General features: G+C 35.3%; 1 protein-coding gene across 6 annotated transcripts in view; it reads left to right on the forward strand.

Annotated features, from left to right (window-relative positions):
• The window catches only part of Qki (QKI, KH domain containing RNA binding), a 119,946-nt gene extending 105,937 nt beyond the window's left edge, over positions 1 to 14,009 (forward strand). Inside the window, exons 5-8 of one of the 6 annotated variants that reach the window (XR_007212164.1) lie at positions 2,060 to 2,147; positions 4,108 to 4,407; positions 6,408 to 7,264; positions 11,116 to 14,009. Coding sequence is in view for 5 of the 6 variants with exons in the window: in XM_048354414.1 (XP_048210371.1) it covers positions 2,060 to 2,147; positions 4,108 to 4,407; positions 7,190 to 7,264; positions 11,116 to 11,132 (480 nt within the window). In the remaining variant the exon portion in view is untranslated. The other 5 variants (XM_048354415.1, XM_048354414.1, XM_048354418.1 and 2 more) reach the window with 5 other exon arrangements.
• The last annotated feature ends 2,760 nt before the right edge of the window (positions 14,010 to 16,769 follow it).

Here is a 16,769-nt window from a genome sequence, read left to right on the forward strand (position 1 = left end):
CTGAAGACCCTTGTCATCACAGTTGTAATGGAAAAGGAGGACCAGAAGTTTACAGTTGTCTAGTTTTCTCCTCTTTTTGAATCCATCAGAAACAAAATTACATCAGAAAAATACATCATTGACCCCCCCCCCTTTTTTTGGAAAGGTGATGTACAGAAGCATTACAGTTACATATGCCAGGTAGTGAATACATTTCCTTTTGAACAGTGTCACCTCTTCCTTCCTATTCTCCCAGTTTTTTCCCTCCAGACCTACTTCCCCCACAAGTTCAATAGTTCATTTTCAACATAGTGTCTACTGAGTATCACTGCTGCATTTGTTTACCCTTTGTCCTACAAACTTTATCTAAATACTAAATCCTGGGGACATGGTAAACATGAAATTGAGAGGGACTTAAGTTCTATCCTTTCTACCATGTTCAGGGGCAGATTTTGTAAATGGATCTTCCATCTACTATTGTTATTATGGTGAGTTAATCCATACTCTACAGGATTTCTGAAATTTAGAAATAAGATTAAAATTTCCATTCTAATCATTTAAAAGGGTAAGGCTCAACAAAAAGTTGGGAGGTGAGTACTGGTGATTAGGCAGTGATAAATGATAAATCCATTCTACAGAACAGATACCTTTAATCGACAAGTGGATCAAGAACATGTTTATACACACACACACATACAGACAAAAACACAGGTTTTCTCTCATGTCAAAGTTAGATATAGGTATATATGTAAGTGTAACTCAAGTTTGATATATCCAGAGGATTTGATTGTGCAGCTCCTTTGAACAGTTATCTCATAGATTATCAAAATTATAATACCAGGAAGCTATATGTGTTGGGGGGATGGTAGGTCAAAGGACAGCAGACGAATTAGAGGAAGGGTGGGTAAATGCGGTAATTCATACTCAGTTGAACATATTTGAAAATGGAACTGGGTAAACTGAATGGATGGGTGGGCTTGGGAAGGATATAGAGAATTATCAAAGGGGTAACATTGACCAATATGCATTGTACTCAGGAACTGGCATGTTAAATTGAAACCCCTACTTAAGGATAATGAGGCGGGGGTGGGGAGGCAGTGAAGGAGGGAAGGAAGGAGCTCTATTCTAGTGAAGCTTATTTTGAGAGTATTGATATTGAACAGGTAATTCTAAAGACTGAAATCATATAATCTGACCCCTAGAGAAAGGCAGGACATAGAATTTGGAAAAGGAAAAGGTAAGAATAACATGCAGAGGGGTATTTGCAGTGGAGGAAAAGTGGATAAATGTGCACAGACAACTAATAGGGAGTAATCTAGTTAATGTTAGGTTTGTATATAAAACAGCAAGAGATTAATTGGTCAACTGGAGATGATAGTTTGAGACCAAGTCACAGAAATCTTAAATTTCTTTTATACTTTTTGGTGGTAAGAAATCATGAAAGGGTTTGATACATGAGAATGTTGAGAAACATGGTTTTGTTTCAGATATTTAGTCTTGCCCTCTATAGATTGAGTGTGTAGATTGCATATAAATTAAGTGATAGGCACCGATAGCAGAATGTTTCAATAATAACTAGAAAAGATGGGTGAATCCAAGGTGAATAAGGAAGGAAAACATGTTTATGATCACAGATGATACTGACTTATGTCTGTCTTTGTAGCATAGTTACTAGTGCTTTTGTTTCCTCTTTTAATTTTCCTTTTGTTCAGTTTAAACTATACTTACCTGTGTGTATGTGTTTCTTTCAATGATCATTCTGAGTTTTGGCATATTTATAACAGTTTCATTCAACTTAAAATTTAAGAGTTTCAGGAGAACTATATGTCATTATATTTTGACTAATTTTTCAAATAGAAATGGAGCTGGTGGCCACTGAGAGCATCTTATGTAGCACCATACCATCATTGAGAAAAATAGGGGTCATAATGTCAAAATCCTTGGTGTTTCCATCTTTCTTTTTCTGATTGGAACCACTAGCTTTAGTTAACATTTTCTGTTGTAAGTCAGAGGTTCTATAGATGCACATGGATGTACATGGATAGCCACTAATGTTTGTGCTCTCATGATTCTTTTATAGGCAGAAGGAGAGGATAGCCTGAAGAAGATGCAGCTGATGGAGCTTGCCATTCTGAATGGCACCTACAGAGATGCCAACATTAAATCACGTAAGAATGATGCTGAGGCCCAGGCTTACAACTGTCTCAGCTGTTTTGTCTACAAACCTTTCTCCTTTTGGCATCATAGTACATGAACAGACTGACGAGTTGACATAAAATATCATCTGAGACCAACAATCCCATTTTTCCCCTTTATTTGTGGGGCTTGAACTCAGGGTCTGGGCGCTGTCCCTGAGCCATTCTGTGCACAAGACTACCAATGGAGTCACAGTGCTACTTCCAGTTTTTGAGTGGTTAATTGGAGATAAGAGTCTTAAGGGGACCTTTCCTTCCTGGGCTGGTGTGAAACCATCATCCTCAAGTCTCAGCTTCCTGAGTAGCTAGGATCACAGGCGCCAGGCTCAACAGCCCCATTTACAATTATGTAGCCCTCTTGGTTTTATTTTTTATGTTATTTCAGTACCGGTCCTAGGACTTGAACTCGGGACCTGGATACTGTCCCTGAGCTTTTGTGCTCAAGGCTAGGGCTCTACCATGTGAACCATACCTCTACTGGAGATGAGAGCCTCATGGACTTTGCTAGTCAGACTGGCTTTGAACCATGATTCTCAGATCTCAGTCACTTGACCAGCTAGGATTATAGGTGTCAGCCACCAGCATGGCTGCTCTTGGTTTTATTTTATGCTAGCATATGAAAGTTTTGAATTTGTAAATCTTTATCATTCTCATGAAATTTCAACTTTTAAATTCAAAAGTGTCTTTGAAGAAATGTGCTATTCTGTTAACTACCTATTTAAGGCTCTTAGCTTACTTTGTTACACCTTATGTAGAAGACAAAATGTATCTGACTGAAATGGCCCTTCTGTTAAGTTCTTTTCCTTTCCTGGCTTGCATGTTTCCTCTCCAGTATTTTTTTCCCTATTGAGTTCAGATCTGAGTTCACAGAGATCAGTGGGTGGGACTATTTTAGTCTATTCCCCTTGGACCTCCACATCAAAGTTTTCCCCTTGCATAGTTGTTGTTTTTTTTTTTTTTTTTTTGCCAGTCCTGGGCCTTGGACTCAGGGCCTGAGCACTGTCCCTGGCTTCTTCTTGCTCAAGGCTAGCACTCTGCCACTTGAGCCACAGCACCTCTTCTGGCCGTTTTCTGTATATGTGGTACTGGGGAATCGAACCCAGGGCCTCATGTATACAAGGCAAGCACTCTTGCCACTAGGCCATATCCCCAGCCCCCCTTGCATAGTTTTATACGCTATTGAGAGGATAGCTTTTTATACTTAAAAAAGCTGATGTGAAATTTGTATTTTGAGACAATCTAAAGTTTATTTATATGAAAGTAATATTTTTTAAAATAACACTTTTTAAAGTAAACTCTCCAAAATGATAGCTAACAGTGAATTTAGAAGTAGTTACCTTACAAATGGTGAGCTACAATTAGCTGATGAGACGGGAGAATGTCATTAATAGTCACGAGTTTGGAATTAGGATCTTTTGTACTGTTTATGAAGTAATTACTAAAGACTCAGTTTCTATTTGCACCTATTGGTTACTTGCCTTATTAGTATCATGAAAAATGTCTTACTGAAACTCAAGTTTCACTTTTGGATATATTAAGACTGGGTTTCTGTGGACTCTAATTACAGATTTTTTTTTTAATAACATCTTTTAATACACATGTTTTCTTATGCTTTTGCATGCATCTTTAGTCTCATTAAATCTTATAAACAGATATATCAGATATAGGAACTAAATATAACATTTCAGGAGTCTCATTCATCTTTTACAGTGCCGTAATTTTTTGCACACTCAATCTGATTGGGAAAGGGAAAGCTGATTGCATTTGATTGGTGTACTTTGGCATTTTTGTGTGATCAGTGCATGTACTAATGATTTCCTTTTATTTTTCTCCTTTCCTGCTTTTTCCTTTCTTTTCCCTACTCCCCTCCATTTTCCCATATTTTTATACTGCTATCCCTATACTTCTTTCTAAATTTCTTTGCTTACTGTAGCAGCCCTTGCCTTTTCTCTTGCAGCAACTGCCCAGGCTGCTCCAAGGATTATTACTGGGCCTGCGCCTGTCCTCCCACCAGCTGCTCTGCGTACGCCTACGCCAGCTGGCCCTACCATAATGCCTTTGATCAGACAAATACAGACCGCTGTCATGCCAAACGGAACTCCTCACCCAACTGCTGCAATAGTCCCTCCAGGGCCCGAGGCTGGGTTAATCTACACACCCTATGAATACCCCTACACATTGGCACCAGCTACGTCAATCCTTGAGTACCCTATTGAACCCAGTGGTGTATTAGGTAAGTGCTTGTGTCTAGGTGCTTAACACATTCTTGATAAGTTTTGATGCCCCAGACTTTGACCTTTTTTTTTGTTTTTTTGCAGTTTTAGAGAGGCAAGATAAGTTTCTATTAAGAAATGCTGAAATTTGAATCTGATTTTATTTCAGCTTCTTACGAGTGTTTTCTTGGTAAATAACTGCACTTAATGTTTGTGCAAATTCTCTTTAATAACTTACATTCACCTCAGTTGGACAGATTTGTTGTACATATTTTAAACAGGAAATACTTTGAACATTTGACATTACTGCAATTCTTGAGTTTTATTTTGGTCCCATCCGTGTCATTAGTTCCATCTCCCAAGTCAGATTTCTTTGTTTTCACAGATTTAATTAATTGCCAGCTGTAATTTAAAATTCTATGTAAAGAAAGCTATTTTGAGATTTTTATAATGTTTATATTATTGTGCCTTTAAATACATGTGATAACTTAAAATGGGACCAGGTTAATGCTTGAAGCCTTAAAAAGTTTTTAAATTGATGTCTTTTGAGTCTTAGTTAACATTAAACATAACAGATGCTCCTGGTTTGTTTCAGCAATGCAGTGTAGAATAGATGAATTAATTCTACATTACTAAATTAGTCACACTGGAGGCAGAAATTAAATCTTACTGTAAACGCTTGGTTTTACGTGAACAAAAGTGGTGTGCTTGAAAAAGACATTACTGATGCCTTTTTTTTATAGAGTGGATTGAAATGCCAGTCATGCCTGATATTTCAGCCCATTGACTTGCTGGATGAAGGACTAGAATACAGCAGCTGTTATAACACGACCAGTCAATGTGGAACAAACTGTTTCCCTGCAACCCCTTTGTTTTACCAGACAGATTCTTTGAACACTTTTTTCCTGAATTGTGTATGACCTTGGTGCTGCATGCATTCTGCTGACTTTCAGGACTTTGATCTTTTAAAGAGTTCCCCCAGCCCCCAGCAATAATATTGATTTATTAAGAAAAAATGAAAGTCTTTAATGAACCTGGACATTAAGATTTAAACTTGAAAATACTTTGTTCAGTTAAAGAAAGCCACAATGCTCTGTATGTTATCTGTGTGTGTGCATGCACTCAGGTGCCTTTTGTTTTATGAACAAATACATTTTGTTGTACATGTTTTTCGTCTACATCATTGTATAAAGTAATTACAGGTCAGAGTTATACCACAGAACTGTTTATTGGCAGGCTTGTTTCTGTTGCACATTTCCTGAAGCATTTTTAAAATAACATGTAACCTGTAACCTTATTTTTAAGTTTTTCTTTCTATTAATACCCTATCCTGTGGCCCTGTGCATGCTCTCCTCCTACCCCCAAGAACTCCTCTCTGCTGCACCCACAGCATCTGTTCCTGAGGAGTTAGAACTCTCAACTTCTTGCAGGTCTGGGGCTGTTAGCCACCAGCTGCTATTGCAGTACGTTCAATGCAAGATCTCTTTGGTTTTGCCATTGGAATTATACTTGTATATGGTTAGCTTGTCTAAAATGACAAAGGGGTGATCAACCAGTTTACTGCTTAGAAACATCAAGAGGCACTGCTATAAAACTAGTTTCTCATTGCAAAACAAGATGTTTCTCTTTTGTTGGAAACATTTTAATGATAAAATCTTGATTATTGGCTAAAATTAAGAACAAAATGCATATGTAACATTCATAAGGTGATTGATAATAAGTACTAAGTAAAAAATATCTCATAACCAATGTTATTTCTCCTGTTGCCACCTAAGCAGTAAAACATGATATTGACCCCCCAGAGGACTGAGGAAATTATTTAAAATTGCTAAGTTACAATATAAATTTGCACACAGATAACATGCATGCTATGTATCATATCTCATACTAAATTATTTTAAAATAAGCAGTGCCCTTCAAAACAGATGCAGACAAGTGTGTTGGTGGTGGTGAGGAGATTGGTATTAGCATCAAGTCTTCATTGATGACTAATTTTTAATTCCGTTCCTTTTATCTTTAGGTATGGCTTTCCCAACGAAAGGCTAAGAATTCAAGAACGGTCTTAACCGAACCCTCATCAGATCTGAATTTAACAAATGCTTAGTCTCAGCAGCCTCCGGGGAAAAAGCTTAGCCTAGCAGTCAGTGACTTACTTGCACTTTTTGCACATAGATATAAAGTAAAATTATGTTATTAATTTGGTTTAGTCTGTAATACTACAAAGTAACGGTAATTTATAAAGGAGTGTACAGGAGTATACTGACTGCTAAGTGTACTACACTGTTTGCTTTACTAATCACCTAATTCATTGCAGTTCATACTTATTGACTCAAAGTTTAAAACCACAATCTGTAGGCTTTAAGAATGGCTTTTAAACCTTCTTAAGTGATAAACTCTGGAAGTGGTCTTAAGGTTAGCACATAATTGTCAGCATTAAACACGGCACTATTTAAGTAGTCCTACTGCAAGAAAGGCACTTCAGTGAATATGTGACTAGTAAAGCTCAAATATGTTTGGATCTAATGAGTTGATGAAATGCTGTAACTTGGGGATTGTAAATGAATGGATAAAATAGGTTAAGGCCAACATGTTTGAAATGAATGCAATATTAATAGATACATATAATACACATGACATTACAGTTAATTTTAAAACTACTGTGCCTTAACATGTTTCTTAAAACAAACTTTTGTAGTAAATGAACATTTGAAATCCATTTTGATAAACCTGCTGTTAATGTTTTCTCCCCCCCCCCCTTATGTATGTTTTCTAACTTTGTCTTGGTAATTGCAATTTAACTAGGTGCGGTGGCTACTAAAGTTCGAAGGCACGATATGCGTGTCCATCCTTACCAAAGGATTGTGACCGCAGACCGAGGTTAGTTTAGTTCTGCAGTTCTTGTTTATAAGAAATGCGTTGGATGTCCATAAAATTTGCAACACCACACCTGGTGGATAAAAACAACTGCTTACCTGAACACCATTTCTTTTCCTTTTGGAAATTCATTTTAATAATTCACAGATTTAAGGGTTGGGGTGGGTTTTTTCCTTCCTTCATATCTTAACTTATTAAATCTTCTATTATTATATACTATGATTTATTCCTACTAAAACTTAAATTAGCCAATTTGGGGAACCTACTAAATTTGTATGTTGCCTTAACTATTTTTCAGTAATTACTTTTGCTAAATTTTGCCTTTTAATTGTTGTGAAATTTGGGGTTGGTATTGCAAAATGATTGAATGGATGGTGCTTTATTGAAAGAAGTAGAGGAATATAAGCCTGCTGTGTACTTTTGGAGAAAACTGAAGATTTAGTTTCGATTTTCTTTACAAGAAAACATTTGAGCCACTGTATAAACACAAGAGTGTAGATGCCAAGTACTTAGCTGAAATCAACAAGGTCAGGACTGTGAAGATAACTGTCATGTAGTGGGATTTTTTTTTCATGTAAATTAGCAAATCAGTTCCCTTTTATTCTTACATTCTCTTGCCAAAATGGATCCTTTGATCTTTGTCATTTGCTGCTAAAATATATTATCTGAAGGTAAACCATCTCCTGAAGTTCTGTGGTATGTGAAATCCTTTTTGACTAACCTGTGACTAGAAAATAAGTCTTCATTTTTCTCCTTTTCAATATTTTTAATTTGTGTCCTGTGTATACCCTCGGACCCTTTTATAAACTATTTGTGCTCATAAGGAGTGTTATTTTCGGTTTATTGACATTGTTTTTAAGTTGTTGTTTTTTTTTTTTCTGCGTGAGACAGTAGGAAAAGGTTTTTTAAGAACAACATTATGGCACATTTTTTACCTATTAAATTAATCAGAAACTCTAATATTAGTGGGAAAATAATGAATTTATATTCTATTGTATGTCCTCTATGAATTTGTGAAAGACCTATCCTGCTTTACATGGTTTTCTTGAACACTGATCATAATAAATACTGGACACAGCTGATGATATCATTAGAAATGCCTTTCCAAAGATGCTTGGTGATACTTCATAACATGCATGATTGAAGAACCTCTGAAGACTTTTAAACTAATGTATACATCATTTGTAGTCATTTTTTCAATGAACAGACTCCATGCCCAGCAGTTTTCCATTAACATATAGTACTCCTTGGCAAATAGGCCATGAATGAGCATATAAACTTGTCTTAGGGTGGAGTCACTGGGTTTAAAGAAAGTAATCTACCCATTTGAAGCTGTATTCATACTGCTAGTGTCTAAAGTAGTACTACAGAGTTTTTAATTTTTCTTTAGTTAATTGTTATTCCCTATATACTCTTAGGAGGTGTCTCACAGTTTTGTTTTAACACACTAATTAATGGGTTTCTTAATCCAGTGCCTTTAGATAGCTGGAAGATACTAAAGGAAGATTATATTCTGGTTGGGAAATGACAACACATTCCACATTCCATGCATGGCTCTTTTTTTGTAGTTAATTTGTTTTGATTAACTCACATTTTAATTTAGAAAGCAATGTCAGCAAACCGAAATGCTAATTTTTTAAAAAATAAATAATGGAATACTTATAGACTTACTGTCACTATGCACTCAAGGGTCTAAGGAGATGCCTAAAGTCCTTCACTTAAATTATTTTATGATACTACTGTTTTCTCTATTTTTGAGGTTTTTTTTCTTAGTTTTAAAACATTATTTTGAAGAGGAGATTTTTATAAGCATCCACTTGATGCAAAGAAAGTCAGTCTTATACATATAACCGTGTAATTCTTCTGTGTGAGCCTAAAAGTACTACATGGCTGACAGATACCTAGTTCTTTACTAAAAATAAGCCCACCTCTATTACATACTTCAAACCTGAATTTGAAACCTACAAAAGACCAGCTGACTTTTTATTTGTATTGAACTGTAAGTGATTTTGCACAATTGATATACCTGTGTGTACTATAAAAGGCCAAGACTTGGCAGAGGGTGTATACTAGGTATATATAAATGATCATTTGCTTTGTTACGTATTTCACACTCGAACATTATCAGAAAATTTTCTGAGTTAGTGATTCACAAAACAAAAGTTACTCACATAATTTGTAATAAGATATTTAAACACTTTTACTCAAAAATTTAATTAGAAGCCAAAAAAGCTTTAAAGATTCCATATGTTGAAGAACCTGTGAAAAAGTAGTGTGACTATATCATGTTAAGTATTTATTTCCTCCTTTGATTTTGGAGTAGAATTTTTAATTTTAAATAAAGTTCCAGTTTATCTTAAGACATTCAGGAATGATTTGGTCACATGGAGGATGATATGGTATTTTTTTTGTAGTATCCATTAATTGTCCTAAATGATTGACTGAAGAAAGCTTTTTCATCCTGTGAAGGTAAATCAGTCCATTAGACATATGATTTGAAACCCTGTGAACATTACACCTACTGGGTTTTGATTTTTGAAGTGGCACAGAATCTAATGTTGCACTGAATACCATTTCATTCACATCTCCTCTGCCTTAGTTGCAATGGCAACAGTACAGAAAATTCTATTCAAACCTCAGAATATAGTAGAAATAATTAAGCTGTTGAATGAGTCTTAAAAACCATACTACTGTTAAGTGGACCAAGTTTGGTGAAGCAGAAGGTGACAGAGGTTGGTTAAGGAAGGGACAACTCAAGGACATTGGGAATGATGACTTTTCCACTTGAGAACTACTTTTATGTTTTACTGTAATTTTTTAAATTTTTTTGGTTCTTTTTGTTATTTTTGTTATTTTGCAAAGGAAAATAGTATTTACAGGTGGCTTCTTTTAAAATATAAAAATATAAAGCAGGAATGTATATGAAATGTCAGATTTTATTGTATTGCAGAGTATTAGCTTTGAAATTGAGTAAAGAAAGCTGTTTGTAGTTTTAAAATGCCTTATTGGTATCAATTAGAAATTTCTTCTATTTTTTGATGTACTTAGAGCTCTTTGAGGTATAGAATTTTAAATGGCAGGATTTTACAGTGTTTACATGCAAGTGCATTTTATAAGTGTTCTATATGTGTAAAATAGTATTTTCAACTGGAAAGCATTGGCCAGTGCCAAAGAGCCTGGCCTTTTTCTGGTTCCCATGATGTTGCCTACACTGCTAGACTACAGTATTGCTTTGTATCATGAGGCCAAGAAACTTCGTGTTGTTTGTAAATAGAATAATTGAAAAAGCAATAAACATTTATTGAACAAAATAAACCTTGTTTGGCCCAGAGTTTATGTTGAACCAAATTGTTCATAGAAATTTAAGTATCTAGATTCATTTCTGTTGATCATCAGTTATTAATAATCACATCCATCATTAATAGTTGCTTTATTGCTTGCATCTGAGAGAATACTAATGCTTAATAGCAGTCAGATACTGATAACTGCACTGACTGTTCAAAATTCTGTATACCGAACCTATTTATTCATTGTTGTTTTCCAATTTCCTTCATTGACTGCTACTAACTATTAGTTGTTAGTTGTATTTTATTTCTATTTTTTTCTGTTAACCAGTTGATTTTTTTTGGTGGGAGTGGGCTCTTCTTCATTTGTACAAATCATGATATGAAATTGTCATGATTTTTATTGTAATCTGTAGATGGTGTCAATCAGTTTGTCAGAGTTAAACATGCCTTTTTTATTAGTTGTGATTAGTTTTTCATGTTGTCATTAAGCCGTCACTAGCTGAAACTAATCTCTTCTCTATCTTTTCTTTTCTTTTTTTGTTTTGTTTTTTGTTTCTAACCACCCAGCCGCCACCGGCAACTAACCTATGACCTTCTGACCTCTGAACTCTTCACCCAATGATGACCTGACCATGCCTGCCTGCTGATCAGTTAACTGGTAATCGCCTTTGCTTGCCTGTCGTCAGTGCAGCGAGCTGAGGCACTTGTCCGTTCGTCTTACCATCTAACCAAACAAAAGACAAAGAAATTGTCCTCCAACTCAGCTTTTTTTTTTCCCTCCCTTGTTTGGGTGAAAGTGGTTCTAGAACCTGCACTGAATAGTAGTAAAGCAATAAGGCCCAGTTCATCCCACAGCACTGATCATCTTTCAATGTCCTACCCTAAGCGAACGGTAAGAAGAAAGGGAGACAGATGGCCCTTAACTACTCAAATGACAGAGGCAGTTACTGTGAGAGACTCTAGGAACCTTTTTCTTCTCATAGCGAAGTCAAAGCTCTCTCTGAATGTACTGTGTGGTGGTGCATCATGCATGAACCTTTGGTCAGGGATGTCATTGGTGAAGTGATTTCACAAAGTATTCAAAATTTGATATGCTGTTTAGTCACTACCATGCCCTCAAAGGGCAGAAGTTGCAGCCTTTTTTTATATTGCCTGCCAAAATTTGAAGTATTCGAAGAAATTGTGCCATGAGACAAAAACTTATTGAGGAGTTTTGAAAAGTAATGCAAACAACAGAACTGCAACACTATTTTTAAAAAGATGACTGAGTTAAAATTACTGAACCATTATTTTACACCTCCTTAAAAAAATATTTGAGAACAAGGTACATGCATTATGTGTCACATTACTGGGCAAACTGTTCAAGTATTTTTTTTAAATTTCCCTGTATAGAAAAAAATCATTAAGGATGTAAAAGCCATGCTTGCCTATTTGCTGTATACATGTAATGAAATTGTAGATAAAGTGTAGTGCATTGAAACAAATGAACAAAAAGTAGATACTTTTACTATACAAGGGTGCTGGTGCAGAAAAAAATATATATATTTTTGGAAATGTAGCATTTTATACTTTCAAGTGTTATAAAAAAGAAAAAGAACAAAGAAACCCTTTATTTCATTAAATAATTTTTTCTGGTGGTTGTCAAGAAACAAAAGACCAAAAGAGCCTTTTTGTCTTTCTTTTTTTATTTTTTAAGTATTGGAATAAGTCTAAAGAAAAGAAAGTGCCTTATTTTCCTTCATGGTCATTTAGTCAAGTGTCTTGTAAGATCAGCTCCTCCCTCAGAATAAAAGTTAATGCATGCTACTCAGTCGCCCAGTATGTGAAAGAAGATATGAGGGGAGGTAAATGAGTTGATGCTTTGAATTATATGATTTGTGCCACGTTACCTTGATGCAAATTTGCCAAATCTGATACTGTGAAAAAATTTAATAACCTCTTAGGTTTGACTAGTAAGTTTTAAAATGTCATTCTTTAAAAAATCATAATTTAATACTTTTGGTTATTATAGTCTGTAATATTAGCCCAGAGCATTCTGAAAGAAAAATTATGTGAGATCTGAACATCATTTTACAGACAAATTAGAGCCTTTATTTTCTTTTGAGAAGAGGGGATATATTGGATTCTCTTTTCTTATTAATTGGATATAGTAGTATATCTAGCAAACTTTTTCATAGAAATGATCCTTTGTGATTTTCATTCTGAAAAAGTGTTTTTAAGTGACCCACATTTAATCAGACTTCTTTATCTCATACCAGATAACTTGTGTAGTCCATCTCTGCTGGCTTTAGTAGTTGCCCCTACAGGCACACATTTTTTTTATCCCTCCCCCCTATTTTTTAAACTTTAAAAGAATGTGAAAAACTAGCATCATTGTGCATATAAATATGGAACTGCATTTCAGTTTGAGCTTGCAGTTTCTCGTGCAGTTCAAACCATTTTGTAGTTTAAGTGATTTGTGTGCAAGCCTGCATCTAAACACTTGAGTGAATACCATTAACTGCTCAGTACCAGATGTGGCAAATCTCAAGTGAGGGTGGATCCCCAGCTCATCAACTCGAGCCCTCTTCCATACCTTCTCAGCTCCACAGTCAAGGTCAGCAGGAAGCTCAGGGGGCACCTTCAAGGTGACCTCTATCATCTTGTCTCACTTGGAACCGTTTTCAGTTTATTTACTATGCAATAGACATTGCTTCCTACTCAGCTAGCTTTGGTTTAATGTGCCACTGCTTTGTCTTTCTGTTACACATACAGTTGTTTTGATTTATTTACAATATATGCTGTGCCATTTTGATTTTTATTTTGGTTGGTTGGTTAAATAAATTTGCGACACTCAAACACTTGAGGTGATAGTTAAAAAAAAAAAACAAAAAACAATACCAGTATTTGATTCAGTTTCATCTCAACTGTGTTATACCTGGACATTTTAGATGTTTATCAAAGGTCTTTTATGGGGAAGAAAGTAAATGTATGAAACAATAAATGTGTGACATTTATGAGTAATGTTGGCTCTGAACAAACTTTTGAAAACTTAGTTGACAAAATTTTGGATCAACTGAAAAAAAGCATGACTTTTGAAATCTCTGAATGCCTTGGTTCTCAGTATTATCATTCTTTATTGAATTTATTTCTTATTAAAGTATGTAGTTTTTAAGACTTTTCTGACAGTATTATGTAATTTTTTAGTGTGGGTAGATGGGAGTGTCGCTTGTATGTTATCGTACAGCTGACATGTATTTTTTGTCTATTCTTTATTAGTAGTTTCATGCTATGTATGTACCATAACCAACCTATTGCCTATGAGAAACATGTAAGATAATGTATTTACAGCCATTGTTACAAGTTTATAATGTATTTTTCTATCTTGTTTTATATGTATGTTATATAACATTCAAAAAGAATTTTTTTCTTGATTGAGAAAAGGATACAAATGCAAAATCCACAATTTTGATAACTGAAAATTGCCAATTGTTTTGCAGTACTTTATTATATTGGGTGTCTTGTCTTTCTTGGGCTTTTAGTTAGCTAATGAATGAATACATTAGACACTTCTGGGTTTTAGTTGGGATTTTACATAGCTTGCATTTTAATTCTTTGGTTCTTTGCTGTTTCTATTAACCCATAGCATTATTTTAATAAATGTTATAATACCAACCTACTAACTCTGGAGTATGTCTGTTTATTAACCTTACATGTTTAGTGAAAATAAACAAAGACAAAAGAATGTAAAGTCTTGAGTTACTGGACTAACCCTGAAGAACGTGACCACCGATAACCTAGCGTGACTTGTTTTATGTTGTTTGTTAGCTGACAGTTCTGCACACTACTGTTCAATGACTTTGGTTACTCTAGCCTTGGACCGTGGGGATGGGTGCCAGTAGACACGGGAACAAAATGGCATTTGTTTGAGGCATTCTCCTAGTCATGCCACTTGCCTTTTCAGCATCTGCAGTACTAATTCCATACTTTTCTTATTTTTCCTTCTCCAAAATAATCACTGTCTGCTCATAGCTTAGTGCACAGGAATTTGTTGCAGTTACACATCTTGAGAAACCAATTTGATTAATTTTTGAACCATTTATTTTAATTTAAGTAGGTTATTTTTTGGTCACATAAATCAAAGAATCTGTTGATATTTTTATTTCAACTTGACTTTGTTTTCTTGAAGCATTGAACTTGTTTAGACAACTGCTCCTATTACAGGAACTTCATACATATGGAAGGCTAGAGGCAGATGGGGCCTGTTTTCTTCTCAGAGTCAGAATGAAATAAGTGCTGGGGCAGCATGAGGCAGCCCACCACACCACCGCCATCTAGGCCCAGGGGGTGTACCGTGGAGCTCTACTCTGGCAGTTTTCTATTTCATCAACTTCCAAAACACTGTAACATTAGTAGAAGAAATTTAAGGGAAAGAACACTGGAATTAGAAATTACAGGATTAATTTCTTGTATGAAATTAAATTTAAGGAAGTTCTTTTTAAATACCGTTATGCTTTTCTGGGCCATAACTGTATAAATGAACCTCTAATTATGACTTCTTTAACTGGTGCGTTTTCATGTCACAGATTGGTAATTGCCTTTCCTGTGAAACTATTCTCCTGCATAATAAAAAATTCTCAGGATGAATTTTTCATTTGTAAATAATGATTTTTTTCTGTAAAATATATGTTTTGAATTCTAAAGTATAGGGCTGAAATGAGTTAGATGTAATAGAAGTCTACTACACTAGACTGTCAGTTCTACCAAACCAGACTATTTTGTCTTTCATATGTATTTGGATTCATATATGAAATATACAGGATAGTGATGACAGATTTAATTGCCCTTGAGATGGTCATTTGGGGTCATGTCAACAAATAACAGTTATTTGATGGGAAGAGTTTGCTGTTAATTAGATCTTGAATATGGTACAATCTGTAAAAGTCCCCATCACCATAGTAAGTTTGTGCATTCTGGGAAAATTTGAAGATGTCTGTCCAGTTACTATTACACCAGTTGTCACAATACTGCGTCACTTAAGTTTCTGTGCATTTAATATTCTTTGAAGCCTGTAAATGCAGTCTTGTCTCATTTTCAATTGAGGGTATTTTACGTGTAATTGTCACCTTTCCTGTTGAAGACGCTGTAAAAGTTTTGAAGGGGAAATACCATTATAGAGCTCATGTTTATACAAGTTGCAGTAGTAATAAACATAAAAATACCAAATCACTACAAGGGAAAATATTAAAGTATGTTTATTGTTTGATTCTGTTACTCGAGAAAATGATTCATGGGTGAGAATAGCCAAAAGATGGATGAGATGATACACTTAGATAAGCATTTTTCTTTTCCTGTAGGAAAAGGTCAAGAGAAACATGGTATGAGAATAGTATTCACATACACTTGAGTGCAGTGACAGCTCCGCACGTGAACTCACCTGAGGAACGCTGAAACACCCTGTCAGAGATGAAGATGAGAGTACACATGATAGGTATTGAGCTCAGGTTTTCTAAGTACTAGATAAGTGTGAAGGCCCGAATTTTCTCATGCAAGAAAGTAGATGTTTAAGTGTAAATGGAATTGTTCCTTGCCAATCAGAAACCATTTTTAGATTTGTGAAATCTAATACTTGGATAAGTGACTGAGCGTTGCTGTGTTCTCACTTGGCTGGGTTATGATTCTCTTTTATTCTTTGATAAAAGCTAATGTGACAGCATTTCCAGCATGTCCCCCCCCACCCCCCCCCCCAGAATGAAATGTGGCCAAATTCCACATGATTAAGAGTTACTCTTAGGAAACACTTTCCCCTTGTATTTTTTACATACGTACGATAAAATTTTATATTGTTAGAAATCGTTTAATAACCTTAAATAGGAAGAATAGTTCAATTCGTTTTTTAGACAGAAATACTAGTGGTACCTGTATTTGTATCTCGGATTTCTTCAATAAGAAATTATCTTAAGTTCAAAAGCCTTTGTTTTGAAGACATTTAACAAATTATGTGGACACCTGATATTCAGTGCTAAATCAGACTGGTTGACCTAAAGCACACTGATGCAATACTTGATCGGGGTGGGGAAAGGAGAAGGAGTGTGATTAACTCACGGTAGGTGAAAGTCATGGTAAGTAGAGCAAAATAACACATAACTCATTGTGGGAGGATCCCAAACCCAAGGTAAAAATTGTCTTTAAAAGTGCTAATAGTAGGGGCTGGGGATATAGCCTAGTGGCAACAGTGCCTG

Source organism: Perognathus longimembris, chromosome 9 (genome assembly GCF_023159225.1).
Source record: "Perognathus longimembris pacificus isolate PPM17 chromosome 9, ASM2315922v1, whole genome shotgun sequence".
NCBI classification, from domain to species: Eukaryota; Metazoa; Chordata; class Mammalia; order Rodentia; family Heteromyidae; genus Perognathus; species Perognathus longimembris.